The 14064-nt window shown below is 48.9% G+C and overlaps 1 protein-coding gene across 2 annotated transcripts in view; it reads right to left on the bottom strand.

Moving 5' to 3' along the window:
• VILL (villin like) overlaps nucleotides 1-13498 on the bottom strand; it is a 32589-nt gene extending 19091 nt beyond the window's left edge. Inside the window, exons 1-4 of one of the 2 annotated variants that reach the window (XM_082754526.1) lie at nucleotides 13007-13498; nucleotides 4641-4749; nucleotides 2565-2646; nucleotides 1056-1130 (exon numbers count right to left, since the gene is read on the bottom strand). In XM_082754526.1, the coding sequence (XP_082610652.1) occupies nucleotides 1056-1130; nucleotides 2565-2633 (144 nt within the window). In that variant the 5' untranslated portion in view covers nucleotides 2634-2646; nucleotides 4641-4749; nucleotides 13007-13498. The remainder of the gene's footprint in view (nucleotides 1-1055; nucleotides 1131-2564; nucleotides 2647-4640; nucleotides 4750-13006) is intronic. The other variant, XM_082754525.1, reaches the window with a different exon arrangement.
• Between the last annotated feature and the right edge of the window lie 566 nt (nucleotides 13499-14064).

Genomic DNA, 14064 nt, shown 5'->3' with positions numbered 1-14064 from the left:
TGTGCTTACTGTTATGTGACTTGCGCCAGTTATTTTTCAGCACCTACTGTGTTAAATCCTATCATCCATGCCTGGGAAAGATAATAAAAGCTCATTTTATAAACTCGATTTGACACTAAGTTCTGTTTATTTGCTTTGTGCAGTGATACCGCGGTGTAAAACACTAGAAGAACTTGAATAAAATACAATTCAGTTCCTCTAGGCACAGCTGATTAATTTGTGGCAAAATCACTCAGTTTAATACACTGCTATTGAAGATGATCAAAGTCCCATTGTCCTGAAGACAATTTTTGTTTGGAGAGCATCCAGTCAAGATGCAGAACGCAAAGATGAATAGTTTTACCCTCTTATCTGCAGGTGGGAAGGGGAGTTGTGGATTGATTAAGGGCTTTTCTACCTGGGGAAGCTATTGCAACAAAAGCTGAGACTGTGAGCATCAAAATCTATAGTGATTATAGTCAGCCCCTTGCAAGGATGGTCTAAGCATGTCTTTGGGTGGCTGCTACCAAATCCATTCCCCAAAGCACTCAAAAGGTACCATAAAAGCATGTGCATGGTGAATTAGTGCAGGTGACTCATTGTGGATTGTTATCACAGCCTGCTTTCCCAGCCAGAAGTATAGTGAGTATGCATTTGGTTAACGTGGAATAGTGGAGGCTTTTCTGTCTCTCGACTGATGAAGGCACACTCAGGCCCAGGAAATTTCGAGTTTCCACCATGTGGATGTTGTTTGATGCAATGGGGCCTGGATTGCTCTTCACAGTTGAAGAGATTTGGAAGGAAGTCTGGGAGCACAGTGCAGCACATTGTCCTCCTGCAGAGCTCCAGGCACCTTGCACAACCCAACAGTAGGGTTAATTCTCAGAAGTTCCTTGTGCTTCTGGCTAGCTTGGGTACAACTGGTTGAAAGCAGGTCTGGATCTAATCTGGGAGGTCTCTTAAGGGGGAGAGGGAGAAGGGCTGCAGAGCCTCTCTACTGTCCAGCATCAGCTGGAACCAAAGAAACAACGTTGAACCTGTTGCCTACCAAAGAGATTAATCTCTGCCTTACTTACGTGCAGAATTATGTAACAGTCCCCTTCAAAAAAAGTCCCATAAGCTTTTTCAGGTACAGGAACCATCTTCATATTCTGTAAGATAATGAGCATGTGGGTCATTGATCATGAAACACCAAGGTGACAATGAGGGTTTAGAAAAGGAAGAATCAGAGCTGTGCCTGTGGGCTGGGAAAAGCCAATTCTGGGGGAAATTCCAAACATACTAAGGGGTAAGAAGGAGTAAATGAAAATGCTGCTTGCCTAGATTGACAAGTATATATATTTTTACCTCTCCTTTCCCCTTTGCAATCCTGTAGGCCCAAGGCAAGAAGGCCTAGAGGTCATGCTGAAGTGCTTCAGGGCTTGCATTTGTGGGGAACTTCCCAGGTGATTGCACACACCTCATCCTACATTTAGTTCTGGGGCATGGCTTATAATCAGTACCCATAAAACTCAAGGATAATTTTCAGAGCTTTGTTAGGATAACCACTTTGTTTGGGATTCAGAGCAACTAGAAGTGGTGATAAAAGATGGACACTGATGTGTCTTTCAACCCTCCAGACCCTTAATAGCATGTTGCTTCTGGTACAAGTGCACAATTGACCAGCTATGCCTGCCCAGCGTAGGTGGCTGGGTGTGCCACCCACCAGTACACACCAAGCTCCTGGGCTGGAACTGACTCTGTGGTTCCCTGGAATTAGAGACGTGCATTTTTTTGGTGGCCTGACTTGTTTCCCTGCATACCAACCTGACCCTCGTGAACTGATATGTCTCTAATTACAGATCCTCTAGCAAACAGCTTGGTACAATGCTTTGCAGAGAAATGGAAAGGCAAAGACCCTGTGGCATTGGGACTTTGGCTGGGATTTGCAGAGGACCACCACCTCTTGGAGACCCTTTCCTCTTCTCCCCTAGGCTGTCTATGCACCTCATTTGATGCCCCTTCTTGTTGCAGGGGAACATCCTGCAAGAACAAAGCAAAACTGAGCACAGCCTGGCTCCAAACTACAAGCAAAGACCACCCCAAGCAGAAGGTGACTTTGCAGGCTGTAGTATCCCATCAGTCAGAGTGGGAAAGCTAAGAATAAGATGGAAACAGACTCCATGGGATTTTTTCACTGCAAAAATGTGTGCCTTCACCATGGCAGCTGCCACACTGCTGGTATAAACTAAGGCTACTCATGCATAATCCCTCTTCCTGGTGAAACAAGTAATTCATTTCTAGCATGCTAAAACAGCCTTGCATTTGTTCCCCAAAAGGACTAAGAAAGACTCCAGTGCTGGAGGAACACCGTCAGTCCCACCAAATTCATGTTTCCCTAGTCAATACTACCCTTGTTTTACAGAGGAGGAACAGCAAAGCACCAAGCAACAACATGCTGAAAGTGGCATAGGGAGAAGCTGGGTTTCCTGTTTCCCACTGCTGTATCTTATCTGTAAGACCCTCTTTTCCTACCCAGATTACTTCAAGAATATTTTCCTTGAAACACACACAAGATATATGACATCATTGTTGTGTTGTCGTACCTCTATGCCCCATATCTGCAGTCCCAGCCTTCTCTCAATAGGTGGAAGATTTGTGTCACCGTCTGCCATCCTGCGCTCTGAGCTAAAAGGGAAAAGAAGAAGAAAAAACAAAATAATTACAGTATTGGATACGACAGTAAGTGCGTTAGTCAGATGGCTTTCTCTTACAGTCAGTGGAGGTTTAGTAGAGATAATCCTAGCTTGAAATGTCTCTGTCCCTCACCCTCTGCTGACTATGAAGAGAGTACAGCCCAACACAGATATAATTATCAACAATTAGGTGGGATGAAGTCCCATTCCCAGTGTGTACATGCTCATAGGGCTCCAATAAAGCACGGGAACACTGCCCATAAAAGCCTGCGTAGGATACCATAGATTGGTATGGGATTGCTTTTCCCCTGTTCGCATAGGTGGAAAGGATTCAGCAAGGTGTTGAACCTGACATCAGTACTGCTCTGCTCACACTGTGGCGAAAGGGGTAGCAGTTACCCTGTGTCACTGGTGGCCTAAGGAATTAAGTCCTTCCACTTCAGGAGGAGATGCAGGTCTAAATTAAGCTACCTGCAAGGTATCTCAAGGTAGGGCACCAGGCTTTCATCTCCATTAGGGCCCAAGTGAGCCAGTGCAGTCAGCAGAGCATAGGGAGTGAGTCAGCTGATGACCACATTATGCATAGCCAAGCGGCTCCCTAGGCTCTGATACCTGCAGGGCAAAGTTGTGGGGTTCAGCTACCCACACAAAGGTATCTGGGGACATTTGAGATGGTTTGAGTATCTCTGAATGCCATTCTGATGGGTGAAGGTCCATCCATCCTCTATCCTATCTGCCCACTGTGAAAAGAAAGAAGGACTCCCCTTAGCTATGTTCCCTGCTCCCTCTGCCTGGATGGCCGACGTTTTTGTTCAAGAAGGAACTTCTGAACCCAAGCATTTACAGGGCAGCCTCCTGAAGCAGATCGCAAGCAGTGTACATGAAAGCACTGGGTTATGTCCTAGCAGTGCTGGCTAGCCTGTGGGGCACAGCAGGTGCCTCCATATCCATTTATCTCAGCTGCAGTGACCACAGGACAGGCTGTGATTGTGGCGGGGCAGCACCCACATCAGCCCATCCCGTGTGAGTCAGTCCTGCTCACAAACCCAGCTTCGAGAGAAAGCACGGCTCACTGATTTCTGCGTTTTGCATTCATTTGCTTTACAAGTGCCCTCCCCTGATTTGCATTTGCTCATGACAGACTGAACTATTGTACTGTGTTAAAAAAAAAACAAACCACAAACAACTTGATTGACTGTATTTTCTTTTCCGCCTCTGGGTGACATGGCAGCGCTGGCCGTAGGCCGCGGCCTCCCCTGTGCTCCTCTGTTCCTTCACAGGAAAGTGCCTACAAGAAGGAACGGTGACATTTCTGCGTGAACCTGGCACAATACCTGAGCCACAATAAGGTGAAAAACAAAAGAAGCCACCACACAAAGCCACAGAAGAAGCTTCTTCCGAGGAACAAAAGAACAAAGATGGGTGAGCTCATGCCAGAAGGTGTGTTTATTGCCTGCGTTACAAAAGCACGGGGAGATACCCTGCACTTGTCACCAGTAAGTCATCAGAAGCCATGATCCTCCTCCTGAAGAGTTTTTGCTTAATTAAGAGGACAAAAATTGCTGTTTTAAGGTTGGTCCCTCCATATTTACCACAGCCCAGAGCCTGACTTCATGCCCAGTCAGTGGAGGGAAGCAGCTACCTTGCAGAGAGGTGTGAACATAGCCCCAGCACCTCTCTGCTAACCGAGCAGGAGTCAGCAACACTCACTCCTTGGACATGGATGTATCTGAAGGACTGTAGAAGGTTTAGTCCCCGTGGCCTCATACATCTATCAGGAGCGCATTCAGCAACCTTCAGCTCCCTTTCAGCTCCCTCCAAATAGCTTCCAGGCAAGAGCACAAACAGCAAGAAGAATGAAGATATTTTTCATCTGGATTCCCAGAAAGGTAATTGAGACCCACATATATTGAAAGCCAGATCCGGGAAGATATTTCACTGTCTAAGTTGGAGCTAGACACTTTTGGGAATGCAGTCCTGACTCACCTACTGTGGAGTCTGTGGCTGCCAGGAGCTAAGGCCAGAAGCAAGGTCCCAGATCAGCTCTTTAACCAAAAGACCATCCTTTCATTTCAGAATAGCATTCAAAAAGCTCCTATCAAAGAAAAAAACAAGTGAAGAAGAAAAAACAAGCCGCCTTCCTTTAGCTATCTTTTCCATTTGTTTATGTTTTTTCCGTCCAGTCTAGCACCAAAACAATTGAAAGCAAAGCCAGTGCAGAGGTTTGTATGTCAGGGAGCATTCAGGGGCTGAAATCTTTTAGTAAATCTGATGCTGCTCCCTGTGGAAGGCAGCAGGCGTCCTGCTCGCCTCCTAACAACAGGAAAACAGCAGCTGGCCGGCTGTGGAACACAGCTGGTGCCCCGCTTCTCCCAGCATCCCATCCTCTCCCATCAGAAAAGTTAACCCAAAGGATCCTGAGCTCAGAAAACCACTCTGGACAAAACCCTCCTAAAGCCAGAAATGCCTTATTGATGCCCATCAGAACATCTTTGACTCAAAATGGGGTTCTTCAATCTCCTCCGCTCCTGGGGCTCCTTTTTCAGGCACCTGCATGTTAACTTTGGTCCCGTTTTTCTGGGAAATGCTGTCCCTCCCCTCCTCCTGAGTCATTTAATGGTTGAAGTGTGAAGCAGACAAGGTCAGCTGTGTCTTTGGACTTTCCAGCTTCTTCCGGCTGGTGGCCAAGTTAGAAATAATAGGAATATGACTTCTATAATCAGACAGCTCATCTCAATAAAGATTTAATGCGGGTTTTTAATCAGATGGTCCCATAATTCAACTCCTGCCCAGACATAAGATCCAGTATTAATGGAGTAAAGACTTCTCATCTGCGCTGAAAGCAGGAAGTACAGAAACTTTTCTAATTTAAAAAGAAACTTTACAAGGCTTGGGCTCACCATGGGGTTTGAACAGTGATGTCCAGGTCAGTTCCTCTCTCAGCCAAAATGGTTCTGCCCAGCACTAGGTGAAGTGTGGAGTGAACTGCCTCTGGGGCAGGAATTCACTGAAAAAATCTGGTTATGGAAGCTATTTGCTTCTTCCTGCACAGACACAGATTTACCTGTTAAGGGCGAAGAGAGGCACTAAAGCAGCTGTAGCTCTGTGATGTGGATGTGACGTGGATTAGTAGCATGCAGCTATCCAATTTCCAACTCCAGGGCCAGCTACCCTATTTTCACCATTTCCAGAGATTCTTGCAGCCTCAGAAAATGGAGACAAGCTCACACCTTCAGTGCAGGCTGAGAGGAAAGAGCAGAGATCACTGCATGGCAAAGACAAATGCTGGCTCAGAGCTGCTTTGCTGGGTCATTGCTGCTTGGTTAAGACGTTATAAATGAAACTGGAAAGAGCAAATGCTTCTGCTTGGTGAGGGCAGGGGACCCGGAGACCAAACGGAGCTGGCATGCTAAGTTACAAAGCTGGTGGGTGAGGGTAGATGGGTCTCCTTCATACGTGCTCTTCTTCACATCCTGCCAAGATCAGAGCAATGCTTCTGCTTGGTAACTGATCCCCATCCCCTCTATAACCAGGGGGAAGAGCTTTGCCTTCAAGAAGGACTAGATGACTAATTAAGAGTCAAGGTCATTCCCAAGATTGGTTAATAAATAACAATTGGGGTAGAAGTGCCAGCAATCACTGCTTCATTTGGACAGCCTGGTACGTATGGAGAAAACAGACTTGGAGGAGGACATTTCTTCAGGCAGACTGGAGCTGTTTGGGTGGGGAGGGAGAACAGGGGCTCAGAAGGGGGATAGGAGATGATTTCAAGCTCCCGGAGTACGTTCCGAATTAATCCTGATTTGGCTTGTCTGGATTTTGGCGGTGCGCTTACTCGGCTGCAGTCACGGCAATAAAAAAACCCCAGTGAGATGACTAATGCTCTGTACAGCTTCGGGAAAATAGGAAGCAGCTGTGGCTCCAGCCCTTCCAGGCTGAAAGGCCTAATTATTGGGAATACTTGGGCTGGCATTAGACGAGGTAAAGCAGGGCTGTCCAATTGCTTATGTCGTCTGCACTATAGCTGGGTGTCTGGGCCGAAGGAGGTGCCAATTTTTGTTTGCACAGAGGGCAGGAGTTTGGTCTTGTTTTGCCCCAAGGAATGAAATTCGTTGTTGAACTACCTATTTTCCTGTTGCAGGAGGAGAAAAAGTGGCTTTCCATCTCACGTGGAAATGACTGGTGGGAGGCTCGGCCATGGGGCTTGTCTTCTCTTTGATGCCATCAGATAGGCACTCGTGTAATATCCTCCTCCAATTTTTCAGCAGGAAGGCAAAATTCATGTAAGTGGGAGCGCCCACAAGGTATAATACCCACAGGTACATGGGTGTGCTGGTGACAGCTCCGATCCTCTCACATAAACACAGGAGGGCTGCAGTCAGAGGGGCTGAATCTCATCACCCATGCTGGACGTGGTGATGAGGCAGAGGATGGGATACGTGCTTTAGGGGGTGGCAAAAGAAGAAAAAAAAAACACATCTCAGAGCACCCTCCTCCTCTAGACCCCTCGAGGTCCAGGTTCAGGAGCTCGGTGTGGCCAGCATGCCAAGGAGAGGGCTCTGCACAGATGCTGACCACAGAGAGCACTTCAGCCCTCTTGGAAAGAGCTGTTGCCTGGCAGCTAAAATTACGTAAAAGAAGCCTTGAAATAAGATGCTATTTCTGATCACGGTGGGCAATTAAACATTGGAACAGCTTATTAGGGAAGCTGGCAGGCTCGGCTTTACTTAATGTCTTTGAAATGAGATGGCTAAATGGCCAGGGTGTGCTCTCTGGGCTCTGATCCTCACAGCCTGAGAGCAGGAGGCCCCCGCAGGTTCTGCCCCTCCTTCATGCATGAGCCTCATGCTTCAGGGCTTCACCCAACCACCTCCATGGATCCCAAAAGATCCCCTAACCTTGCTAGGGAAACATCCAGGTAGATTACAAAAGGGGTCGGAGGGCTTTTTCAGTCTGAAGTAAGATGGATCCAAACTGGGGCTGGTGTGTTGGGCACGATGAGCTAGGATTAAGAAGAAACCTCCCCAGGGGAGGTTTATATTCCCTTTATATTCTCTGTAAAGGATGCACAAACCTGGATCCACCTAACCAAGTCACTTCTCAGGTTCTGAACGAGCAATAAGCAGTTTTCTCTGGCTGACAGAAGATGACCAGTCTCCCCAGGACACAGCCACAGTGTAAATTTCCAGGGTTCAAGAGACACAATCTCCAACCACTGTCCCAGGGCACTACCAAGATGCAGACCTTTGGCTCAGCATCTCTCTCTGTAACCTGTGCTTTCACCTCCTGTCCATTTCTGATGTTTCTGCCTTACTTTGTAGCTTGCACAATCTTTCCCAGAAACTCACTGGTCCTGTGAGCCTTCACCTTTCAGCCCCTCATAAGCCACAGGCAGATGGGCTTTGCACCAATTCTCCAAACTTATGATTACTTAAAAGGAAGGAGAAGTAGTCATGTTTTACTGGGCAATAACCACCTTCCCAGCTGCAGCAGCCCTCAATCTGTACCTCATCTGCCTCTTCAGATTCCTTGGAGGACATCTGACTTAGGAGGGCCAGCAAACCACGGTTTATCTGCTCTGACTTTGACTAGTCTCTGCAGCTGCCTCATTTCCACCTGCCATAAATTCTAGCTCAACACATTGCTCCATCCAGAAAGCCTTGCTCATCTCTCCACACCTCCCTTTATGACCTCCTTTGTTCTCTCTATTCATCTGACTGCTGGTAGCTTTCCAGCAGCCTGATCTTCAAGCAGATGGTCTTAGGAAACTGATTCGTGGGAGCAGATTTTCCCAAACTGCTGCTATTTCAGAATCCTCCTGCTAAAATGTTAACGTCTATTTTCCCTGGGACGGGTAGAAGATGCACTGTCTCTGCAAACTTCTCTACAACATAACAGCAACGTAGTGATAAGTCAATAGAAATCCGTACATCAGCCACAGCCCCCGGGTCACACAGATGGAGTTTCCACGCTCATCATACTGAGCAGAGAGACAGATGCTCAGCAGAGGCTGACATGAAAAAGGAGAGCAAACTGGCTAAACACAGAGGCTGGCGGTGCTTGCCTTGGTGTCCTACCCCTGCTGCTCTTGACCGAGTGCTGTCCCATCAAGTCCTTCTTCTCCAGGCTGTCTGTGGAAGCGGCAGGCTCACCAGCAGCTCTCCGGGGAGAGGGCGGCTCTGTTACACCCAACGCTTTCTGAAGCAGCAGCAGAGCCTGTGCTCTACTCACAGATCAGTCCCAGCGACCTGCACCGAAGTCGTTCAGCGCAAACCCACCTCTCCCCAAGGATCTGGCTGTGAGCAAGAGCAGTGGCACAAGCACAAGCAGCTTCTGGAAGCTGCATGCAAGTGCCTTGCAGCAGCGCTGCCCCTGGTGCGGTGCCAGCTGCATTATTTTCAAATAATAAAATGCAGCTGGACCCACGCCTGCTCCAGAGGTATCCGTTCCACCCCTGGCTCCTTGTCATGAGGTTATTGAGTCGGTAACGGTACAGAGCCATCCCCAGGGAAAGGCCGGCAAGAAGCCTGCCAATTCATGACGAACAAATCTCTCCTTTCTTTCAGCTCTTCCTGCCCTGGTGAAAGGGAGCGATCGCTGGCTCGGGACCAGCCCTGCGTCCAAAGGCAGGGCTCCATGCCACAGCGAGGGCAAAGAGATGCACGCAGAAGGAAAACAAAGCTGAGGCCATTTTAATTCCTCTTCCTGGTTCCCAGAGAAGCGGCTCGGTTAGCAGCATTGTCAGAAACTTCTTGTTCCTCACCGCCTCCAGGAAAAAAAAAAAAAGGTATGATCCTCTCCCACATCAGCATTTTAACAGAGCGTTGTTAAACCTAATGACCGCAGGTAAGTAAAACAAGAGCTGAGACATCAGGGAGGAGGACATGTGTTTGGTTATGTCTACGAGAGCTTTTTGAGCCCCAGGGAGCACCGGAGCTCAGATGCATGCAGGAAATTTAAGGTAGAGGCAAGGCACACAGCTTGCTGTAAGGACAGCTGGGAAGAGACCCCCAAAAGAAGGCATTTTCCCAGCTGATACCAAAGAAAGGCCACTGTGTGGGGTTAAAAGAGCCTGGGAAAAGGCCAGGAAAGGATGGGATTCATCCGTACCCACTTGGATATCTCAGTTTTAGGTGCTCAAGTCTGAGGACTCTCCTTGTGTGGTTTCCTGACACTGGGTTTAGGGGCAGATCTGGTGAACCTTGGTTCAGGAGGGACTCAGCCTACGAGAGAAGCCCCCGTGTGGAGATCCCAGTGTCCCACACCGTCCCTCACCTCTCGCAGATCGTGGCAGCTCAGCCCCATCCTCTGTGCCCAAAACCCTGCCTCATTTCCCAGGTCTGAAGGCCCTGACCCAGGTACGTCAGCGAGAACTGAGCCAACCACCACAAACAAACCCCAGTGAAACCCAACCAAGCCCACCTACACCATCCTTTTCACAAACCAAGTCGAAAAGTTAACGTTTTTGCCTACTGCATGCAACAATTTTTTACCTATTGCAAGAATGCACACACACATGTGCACACACATATGCATACAAGATAAGAGTGAGTTTCTTCTCTTCTCTCAAGGGAACCTCAGCAGCACCCACACTGGCGTTATCCTGTAAGCTTCTCTGAAACTGGAGGGGAGTTCAGAGTGTGTCTGGCACTCATCTGGCGTGAGAAGGGAAATCCAGCCCACACAGGTCCTCAGCACGCAAGCGCGAGGAGGTTGTGCAGCCCCATCTTGCTGGAAATGAAGGCCAGCTTTGAGAGAGCAACACAGACACTGCATGAAGCCGAATGAATAAAACATCCCTTCAAGCACTGCAAAGAGCTTTAGAAAGAGTCATTCACCCGGGACCTGGTTTTGCAACCAGAGCTGCCAACGGGAGGTCTGTCTGAGTGCTGAGAGGGAAATCAGGCCTCTGAAAGATGGGATGGGTGGGATTTGCTCAGGCCCAGAGAGCTGCTGCCTAGGCTGCAGCAAAGGACAGTAATTCGGGCTCTGGCAGCCTCCCAAAGAGAAGGTGGGTACCTCGACAGCTTCAATCACCCAAAAGAGAGCACGACGTCTAGTGCCGCCCGTTTCCTATTCTGTTAGCCTGTTTTTGTAAGAGTAGTTTTAAATAAAGGGCTATCCAAAAACCTATTCTTTCATTCCAGGGCATGGCAAAAGGACATTTTTAGGTAGGAGAGGCTGGCTGCTCTGAATAGCCCATTCCACAGGAAATGCCCAGGATGGAGCAAAACCGTGCAATTTTGCATCCCCTGTGCCTCATGCCTTTGACGTGGATGTAAAGTAAGGATAAGTTTTAGTCTGCCCAGCACAGCCTTAGATAAGCACGAGTAGGCTCAGATAAAAGACAGATAATGGGTGGTAGGATTTCTTTTTCAAGCAAAGGTCCTTGGAAATCAAGGCAACTGGAGCCTGTGCTAAAATTCAACGTTACATATAAGAGGACTCTTCAGACCGAAGGATGCCAAAGACTTGGGGACAACATTCACCCTTTTCTGCATTCCTTTTGCACCCAAAACACTCAATGGAAATGAATACTCGTCCAAGAGAAACCATTTCCAGGGTTGTTTTATGTGGAAAGGGAAAGCACAGAGAGAGGTGTTAACAGGTCTTAGGAGCACGTATCCCCTCGTGACTGTACAAGGTGTGTTTGGCTGAGGGGTGAAGAGAAGCTGAAGAGTATGTGGTAATGAAAGAGAGACAGAGCTGAGATATTTTGGGTGTGGGGTGTCCGCATGAAAGCCTTTCCTTGCACAGGTGGACATGTCACACATAGCAGAGCAGCTTTTAGGGCAGACAGAAAGCCCAACCCGTGGATTTGTGCCGGTCACTGAGCAAGAGTCAGGAGGCTTCAAGGAGCCCATTCCTTGAGAGTAACAAGGGCTCATCGGGGCACGTTCCTTCTCCAGGGGTGGTGCAGGTAGCACAAAGGCTTTCACCGTGCCCTGTGTTCCTCTTCGTCACACAGGGCAGTTCAGAGCTCGGCATCAAAGCAGGCTGTGATATATTTAGCTTTATCAAAACTTTCTGGTTCAACAGGCTGTGCCCAGCACGGACCCAGCCTGAAGTCACAGAGCTCATGGTGCATCTCCTTCACACGCCACACATCCCATACCTCCCTGGGGGCTCCAGGGCAGAAAAGGTAACAACCACCACACTTCAAGTCCAGAAAAACACGTGCAGGTCAGCAGGAAAGACCAAGAGACGCCATGAGCATCTTCAGTATCCTTGGCCAGTCAAGAGCAGAGATTCATTGTCTCAACCTAACCAGGAGCCCCAGGACACGGGGGAAGGAAGGAGACCCGGGTGACACCGCTTGTGGTCACAATAGGAAACCTTTGCTCCCAGCTGGGGGACCTTGACAACTGTTGCCACCAAGTCCTGCCTAGGAAATCATAGCATGAGCCTGGTGGGAAGGGAGTTGGAGGAGGAGAAGGGCAGGCTTACCTGCTAGAGGAACACAAGGAAACAGGCAGGAATGGTAAAACCCCAGCAACACGGAAGGCTGATGCCCTCTGATTGTCTAATCTCCACTTTTCAAGCTTTAATCTACCCATTTAGCCGTGGTGCGTAAAGAGCACCTGGGTGATTCACCAACTAAGTGCTACCCTGGTGGGGCCAGTTTGCCTCAGCTGTTGTAATATTTGTTTACACCTGTGCTGGGGCAGCCTTGAACAAACGCAAACCTCCCACGGATGCTAATTCATATCGGTTCTCCTTTCTGTTAAATATTTATGCTCTTAATAGACACGCCTAAGAAAAATACTGGCAAGTAAGCCTGCAGCTCAACTCCATTACAACTCGGTTTTATCTCAGTGCAATCTGCATCTCAAATGAACAAGGAGAGAAAACAATCTGTACTGGTAGAGCAAACAGCCCGGCGTTCAGCCATTAGCAGATTTATCCATTAGACTACAGCAAGACCCATGGGTCAGGACTTCCAGCAAGTTTTTTTCCCTGCTCGGACCCGTAACCACATCACACGGGCTTTGGGCAAGTCCCCATGGCAGCAAGAAGCGAAACAAACCGGGTTAAAGCCAAATGCCGTTAATTGCTCGTTGGGTGAAATCAAAGCTGTTCTGTGCAGAGAGCTCAACGAGAAGCATGTGTCCTCCAAACCACGGCCGATACTCGGTGCCTACACGGTCACAGCGGCAGCACCGGGCACGGTGCAAATCTGGGGGGCTCTTTGCCTTTAGTAGAGACACAGACTTCCACCAGGAGAGCTTTTTATGTTATGAAATACTTCATTTTTTTTTTTTTTTTTCTGGCTCTCCCACCCAGCAAGAGCAGTCTTGAAACCCTTCTGGCCTTCCCACTACAAGCAGGAGGGGTGCAGAAAAGCCGCTTACCTCTCAGTGGGCCCGGTATCCTCGCAGGTCTCCCTTCTCCGCACGCCCAGCACTTTCTCTCCTCTTTGGTGAGCTAGTTTCAAGGCACTTTTTGTTTGCTGTTCTGCTACCTTGTCAGCTAGGGAACGGCAGTGCTCGGTAATTCAATCCCCTACTTAGCTGCAGACACTCCTACTGGCGGATCACACCCATTCCCCCTGCGCACCGAGGGACAAAGACGGAGCCAGTATGAGAGAGTTTCAACCAACTCACTGTTTGCATCAAACATCCACCAGCGCTGCACTCGCCCAGCACTAATGGTTAAGTGCTGCTTTAATTAGAAACCTGTTTTGTCCAGATTTAAAGGGCAGGAGTTGGTTTTCCTCCCTTTTTCTCTGGCTCAGCTGCGCAGAGCCAGGCTCGGTGCTGCTCCGTGCCACATCAACACTCGGGCCCCAGCGTCCCAGCTCCTGTTCCTGGCTCTGATTGTCCCAAATTTTGGGAGCCAGCTGCCAAAACGGTCTGAGGGAGAGGTGCTGTGGGCAGAAAACCTGCACAATCTCCCGTGGTGTAGCCCTGGGGGTGAGGTTTGCCGTAAGGATTAAAGGCTGAAACGGGCATGTGACAGAGCACCGGAGCATGCAGCCAGGCTGCCCTCCCAGGAGAAAATAATGATAAACCAGAAAATCCCTGCAAAGCTGGCAGTGTTTGCTGCAGAAAGCTCTCCTCTTCGCTGGGGAAGCCTGTAGCTGGTGGTTCAGACGTGGCGTGAGATAACTCAGATAGGTGGGCTGCATGCCCACCTCCCTGACAGAAGGGATATATCAGAAACGGGATGGGTTTCGCCCTTGTGATGCTCTTGGCAACACACGTGGACACATGTCGTGATATGGTGGATCATCGTTAAGAAAAAAAGCATCTGCAAGGGCTGTAATATGAAGTTAGCCCCTCTGAAAGGGCCATCTCATTTCTGTCCCAACCACTCGTGGCTGGTGGTGGGAACCCTGGAGAGGGGTTGAGGCAACACGTCTTAGCCTGTTGTCACCAGGTGGCTTTGCCTTTGGGGACCAGGACACCTT

Source organism: Aythya marila (genome assembly GCF_965140915.1).
Source record: "Aythya marila genome assembly, chromosome: 2".
In the NCBI taxonomy this organism is placed as follows: Eukaryota; Metazoa; Chordata; class Aves; order Anseriformes; family Anatidae; genus Aythya; species Aythya marila.
Note: the sequence above shows the minus strand (reverse complement) of the source record. Positions and strands in the feature narration are given on the sequence as shown.